The sequence below is a fragment of the Phragmites australis genome, chromosome 14 (genome assembly GCF_958298935.1).
Source record: "Phragmites australis chromosome 14, lpPhrAust1.1, whole genome shotgun sequence".
Lineage (NCBI taxonomy): Eukaryota > Viridiplantae > Streptophyta > Magnoliopsida > Poales > Poaceae > Phragmites > Phragmites australis.
The window spans coordinates 6,956,795-6,963,629 of record NC_084934.1 but is presented as its reverse complement, the minus strand read 5'-3'; the positions used below and the strand labels follow the sequence as shown (position 1 = coordinate 6,963,629).

At 47.0% G+C, this 6,835-nt stretch overlaps 1 protein-coding gene across 1 annotated transcript; it reads left to right on the top strand.

Moving 5' to 3' along the window:
• Window positions 1-357: 357 nt before the first annotated feature.
• LOC133891432 (uncharacterized) lies at window positions 358-1,270 on the top strand. The gene has a single exon (XM_062332146.1). It carries the CDS (start codon window positions 610-612, stop codon window positions 928-930), a length of 321 nt encoding a protein of 106 aa, XP_062188130.1. The 5' UTR covers window positions 358-609; the 3' UTR covers window positions 931-1,270.
• The last annotated feature ends 5,565 nt before the right edge of the window (window positions 1,271-6,835 follow it).

The window sequence follows — 6,835 nt, the reverse complement described above, 5'->3', positions numbered from 1 at the left end:
AAAATCGTATATATGGCACTTAGATTACGCTTACAAACAACTAGGAAATCTCAAATCATAATGTAGGGTTCAAGCAGGGGCCAAATAAGATATACAATGCAGTAATATACATGTACACTTCCAGCCACTGGCAAAGCTAGCGGCAAAACGATGACGGTACACTAATTCATTGTACATCAAGCAACCTATATAATTTCAAAGCAATATATGGTATATAGGAGTCTGTTAGTAGCAAAATTTGGATTCACCCTGATTCATATGCACCACCAAACTACAATGTAGCGTCACGAATGCTTCCAACAAATTAAAGCCACTGCAACAGCCGTGCAATATTAGCAGCACTGCTGGCTACTGGTATTCTATCTACAGCACCTCGTTGCCCGTACAATATTCCCTGCTGCTCATCGATCTATCTACTTCTTCGTCTCCGATTTATTACACCTCCTGAGCGTCTGCTAGCTTGCGCACCATTTATTTGCTGCTCTCCACCTGTCCCTCTCCTCCCCTCCCCTTTAAATCCTCGCACCCCTCTTCCCCGGAACCCCGACCATCGTACTCACCTCAGCCACCTCGCAGAGCTACCGCGAAGGGACTCGATCGTAACTGCCAATGGCCAAGTGGTGGTGCATCGCCTCCCTGCTGCTGTGCCTCGCCGTGGCGGCGGCGGCGGCCAGGGGCGTTCCGCGCGACGACTGCGACACCGCCACCTTCTTGGCCGCTGGCGACGACGACGTCAACGCCGGCCCCGTGGAAGAGGCCAAGACCGACGTCTTTGCCAGGAGCAATAGCGGCGGCGGCGGCCGCTTCTTCGGCGGCGTCCACGGGCCGCTCGGCGGGGGCGTCGCCGGGTTCGGCCCGTTCGGAGGGGCCGTCGCCGGCGCCGGGCCGTTCGGCGGGTTCGGAGGCCGCGGCGGAGGCAGCTTGCCTTGAGGTGCATGCATGGCTGGAGCGCGCGTGTGCATACGTAGAACTTGTTTGCATGCGTGCAAGCATGTCGTGGTGTAATAAGATGATCTACGTGCCTCTTAATTTGGTCGTGTAATTGGGGCGTCACATTGCATAAATTCACTGTTATGCGTGTGGCCCGTATATATGCACTTGTTAAGCATTGTCATTAGCTATATGCCTCAGCGCATACGTGCAGTGTCTTGTTAGGAGCATGTCTACACGTAAAATGTGTTGAGTCGTGTCATGACTCATGTGCTGTACTGTACTTGTACCCTTTCATTTGTCGGACATAAAACTAAGTGTCACTGTCATTTTATTTCAGAACAACTTAACAAGAGACAGAACATTGGATGGATTGTGGCTCATCTTTCTCTCATTTTTTCTATCTGCTATCTCTTATTCCTCTTCATAGAACATCAAAGGTTAGAGGGCTTGCCCTCCGTGCCCTAGAGATCCGCTATGTTTCCCAACTTGGATGTACTCTCCCTCCAATCTAAAATATAAACCGTTTTAGAATTCTCGCCGGTTGGCTTTGACCATCAACATATAGAGAAAAATTATGTACGGTTGCTAAATTAATCATAAAAAGAACTTTATAATGTACAATCCATTTAGTTGCTATTATATTTTTATTAAAATTGCTAGTAATGTTACCTCGTATACCGTGTCAACGTCCTAACCAAGGTGGGTCACGGCAAGCGGCAAGTTCTTATACGAGTAGCAAACTAAAGCCTTTCACAATGATTAGTACCGAAAACTTTGGGAGTAGGCCAGTGATCCTCTGGTGGTGATAAGGATATCTAACATCTACATATGTTCGGGTTCGAATTCTATGATGGACGTTTCAAAATTTTCTCCTTTAAAATCGATGCCAATTTTCGAAATAAGCAATGCACCATGTCGACGTATTTAAACATTATATTAGTATCTTCATCTCTGCATCTTTTGCTTTGTGGCGTAGCACCTAAAAAGGATCCCTGAAAGGAAGAAAAAAAGAAGGAAAAAAGGCGGCTGATCACCCGTGCCCGTGACGCGTACCGGCCTACCGCTCCCTTCAGGCTTTTGCAGCGAGCGGAACAGAGCTAGCTCACGCGCCGCGCGTGATCTCACGCGCTAGTCGCCGGCGTTGCGGAGACTGGCGTGCGGGCCCCACGGCCAGGTGCGCGAGCGGCTGGTCCGTACCGTACGTAGTAGGCTGGCTAGTAGCTCTACTTCACAGGGTGGCACTATAGCTGGGAGCTGGTCTGCCATGAACTCCGCGCTCGCGTTCGGCGGCTCACTGATTCAGGTCCTCGTGATATTGCAGAGGCGTCTTAAATTTGCAGCAAGCAGGTATGGAAAGGAGTCAGCTGAAAGTGGGAGAGTTAGTATATGTGTATAGGGAATATTATATATATATATATATATAGATAGATAGATATAGTATATTATACTATACGCATGTTTGGTAATTTCGGATATTGCGGATCCGAGTTTACGGGATCTAATATTCTTGGGGATCTCGGAGACATATGTTAGAAAAGTCTCGATTAGATTATCTAACTCAAGTAGGACTAATATCTAGATCGAATTCGGATGATTTGTCTTAGTTGACAAAATGAAAGACTCTATTGACTTCAGTTGAGATTAAGATGGTGCCCGACCCCTAATATAAGGCAGGGTCCTTGACCCCGGAGACCTCTAATATACTTGAGACGATCAATATACATAAACATCTACATAGGATGTATGATATTACTCTAACTGGAGGTCTGAATCTGTATACATTGTGTGTCTTATTTCCTGCTAGATCTATAATCTCGAAGGTACCTCTATTTAATTACAGATATATTATCAGGCACTAATTTTCAACAGCTGACACACTAGGTAGAGACCTTCATCTATTTTTTAGGATCGATCATGTCATAAGAGCGCATTCGTGTCGGATTTTCTGACACCGGTTTCTACAAACACTTTGAATCGGTAGCAACCATCTTTGCATCACCTCCTATCGGGTCTGAGATCACCTTCAGAACTATGGTTTACCGTTGAGACGATCAAGGTGGACTGATCCACACTAGTATCATCGAGTCCAACCCATTAGACGCATACTGCGAAGTGAGACATCTTGAGTGGGATCCCCAAAAGCCTAACGTTCTTCAGTTCATGGATACTGACATCGACGGTGAAGGTCACGAGAGTGACAATGACAACTTCATTAACAGCCAGAGCAGTCACACAGATCGATTCGTATTCATGTTCGGAGGAGTTGGCAACACACCTGTTGACCAGGACGTGGGAGATTTGAACACTATAGTAAACAACGTTGTGGGAATTCGTAAGGAGCGAGTAGCGATGGTTACCACCCACGAAACTGGCGTCGCCAGAGAGTTACCGCTAGGGACGCCCATGACTGGGGCCTTGCAGATCCCCGACACCACTCATCATCAATGAAGTGCGGATAATCAGGTAGACCCTGGTATTCAATGACTACTTGTCGAGGGGATGCCTCTTGGATAGGCGATGCTCCCACCACTGACAACTCCAAGATCGAGGAACGAACTCCCTCGAGACAGCAATCACGGGGCGATGTCGGCTCAACCACATCCAAGCCTTGGCAGTGGTGTCACAGCACTCCGGAGGCCAACATACAGGGTGCTCATCTGATTTTAAGATCCTTCCCCGAGTTGAATCTGACGTATCCCTTAACCCCAATGGTCAACAGCTGAAGACTCTACTCGATGTGGCTTAGATCCAGGCTGCACGAGTAAACAACCATAGCGACTCTAGGCACCCCAGTTGGCAAGGTGCTGGTTTGAGGAGCAACGAACGCGGACACCCCCAAGCCGAGGGATTGCAAGCGAGAAGCTCGGGTGATCAAACTCGAGCATAGGCATAGAAATCAGGAAGACCTAAGGAACCGCATCCCTCACGACAGGCGCAATTTACGGAAGTGATCAACAATCGCTGTGAGGAGCACCGAGAAGACGATCGACGTTACAACAACAATAGATCTCCAGGACAAGATGGTCGACATGACTCCCCTATCCATATGAACAAGCATGATAACCCTTCCCCATCACCTCCTAAAGAGTTCGACGGAGGTTGCGAAGCCTTTGCACCTGAGCTCCGATCGATACGATGGCCTGAGAAATTCAAAGCGGGTCTGATCCAGAAATACGACAGGAAGCTCAACCCCAATGAGTGGTTATAGATTTATACCATTATTATTCGAGCAGCTAGCGGCGACAATAATGTAATGGCCAAATACCCACTAACCGCTCTCGATGGAATGACGAGGTTCTGGTTATTGAACCTGCCCTCCAACTCGATCTGGTCGTGAGCCCAGTTGAAGGTTTAGTTCATCACTAACTTCCAAGGCACATTCGAACGTCCGGGAACAGAGTATGATCTTCATCAGTTGAACTAAGGTAAGGACGAATCTCTTCGGGACTTCACTCGAAGGTTCAACAATAGGCGTAATACGATCCCAGATATCTCTGATGGGTCGGTCATCATTGCCTTCAAGAGAGGCATCAAGGATAGAGATCTGATCGGGAAGCTGGCTACCCGGAAAATCCAAACGATCAAAGAATTCTTTGAGTTTCTGACAAGTTCATGAAGCGTGCTAAAGCGCAGGCACATGCAAAAAAAAAACCCTCAAGGCGGCTGAAAGGGAGGTTAACCTGGCTCTGACTGGGCCTCCCCAATACCTCAAGTGGTCGGAGGTTCCAATCACCTTTGATCAAACTGACCACCCAGCCACGGTTCCACATCCAGGTCGATACCCGGTTGTGGTCCAGCCAACTGTCCTCAGTATCAAGGTTTATCGAACCTTGGTCGATGGAGGTAGTTCGCTCAACCTCATCTTTGCTAAAACGTTAGACAAGATTAGAATCCAAAGGTCAGAGCTCAAGGCAAGAGCTGAGCTTTTCCATGTGTAGCGAAAATGGTCTTATTAGGCTATAATTGTGATTTTGGTGATTAATGACAGCATAGTCATTGGGACTACCATGTTTATCAAGAATATATGTTAGTAGATCTCATGGATGCAACACATGAAGAAGCCACCAAAGCTGGGACAAAGTTTGGTTGAATTGGAAAAAGTTCCAGGAGAAATGACTACACCAGAAGGTCTGGTGCTCCAGGTATTTGCACTCACCGGAGCATCTCTGTCAAAGGGAAATAGAGGCATGAAAGCCTCACCGGATAGTCCGGTGACAAAGCAAGGCAACACCGGACAATACACCAAACAATGAATAGTGCAAATGTGAAAAAGAAGCAGAAGACCCCACCAAATAGTCCGGTGATTGATTTGAACATACCGGAGGAATGCACCGGAGCATTATTGACAAATGGGAGAATGCAGTGACCTCACCGGAAGGTCCGATGCTTTGAAGATTTGTACACCAGAGCATATTTTTTAGAGAGGGTTGCATTGGCTCGGCAGGCTGAAGATAATGCACCGGATGGTCCAGTGATGAAGTGATGTGCACAAGAGAATACACCGGAGCAATTTACACAGAGAAGATGTTGGCTCGGATGGCTAAGGTATACTCACCGGAAAGTCCGGTGATGAAGATGAAGTATACACCGGAGTATCTGGTGTGCATAGAGGTTTGAGTGTGGTTCCAACAGCTAGTTTATGAGAATGTACTCACCGAATAATCCGGTGTTACTGTTCTCACTGGATCATCCGGTGTTAATTTTTAGAGTCATTGGGTTAACAGCTAGTGCGCTAGTTTGAGGCTATAAATACCCCTTCAGTCAGTCATTTGAGAGTGCTGGAGTCCAGAGAAGTTCATGTACACCTAAGAAGACATCCAATCTATCAAAGTACTTAAAGTGATCATCCAAGGTGATTAAGCACAATATTAGTGAGTGATTAGTGCTTATAGGCCTAGAGAGTGAGTTGCTAAGTGATTGCTGCCTAGAGTGTGGATCAATGAGTGATCCAACAGTGTACCTCTTGGTACGCTGGCACCTTGGAGTATTGGTGACTCACCGGCAAGCTTGTTGACCCTCTGACTTGGTGTGGAGCGGTGGCAAGACGATTGTGCAGGGACGCAGAGACCCTTGTCTTTGTGGCTCAAGCTCCAAAGTGATCATGGCAGCGAGGAACCAAAAGAGAGGCTAGTGGTGAGACCTACCTTGGTGGCTTGGTGGCTAATCCGGGTGGAGACCTTGTCTTTGTGACTCGGTAGCTCAAAGGCTGTGACCGGGAGCCGACCGGAGTATATCCTTTGTAGAGCTTCAATGTGGACTAGGGGTGGCATTTATATCATCGATACCACGGGAAAAAAATCCTTGTGCCGAGTTTGCTCTCTCTATCTTATTTACGTTTCTGCATTTACTTATTTGCAATTTACCTTCTTAGATAAGTTGCAAGTCCTTTGATCGGTAGAGTAGACACACTAGATAAATCTAGAGTACATTTAGATAGAAATTGATATAGGTTTATCTTGTATTATTTTTGGAGCCAAAATAATTCTAAACGTCCTAATTCACCCCCCTCTTAGGACATCACCGATCCCTCACACCATGGTATAACCCAAAACTCATCGATCATGCTCCTTGGTCAGATCGAGTTACCTGTCATGTTTTGCGCACCCAACAACTTCCGCATAGGAAAGCTGATCTTCGATGTTGCGGACTTTGAGACAATGTACAATGTGATCCTAGCCCACCATATGCTAGGCAAGTTCATGGATATGGTACATTATGCATATCAGACAACGTACATTGTGATCCTAGCATGCCCTATACTAGGCACTTTTGCTAAGCAGCGACTACCTCGGTAGATACAGAGTGTAAGTGTCAGAAGCATCAAGCTGCCGCCAAGTTCAAAAACAGTGCCAGGGTCTCCAAGCTCGTGAGTTTTGCTGTGGCCTCTAAGTCTGACGTTGCC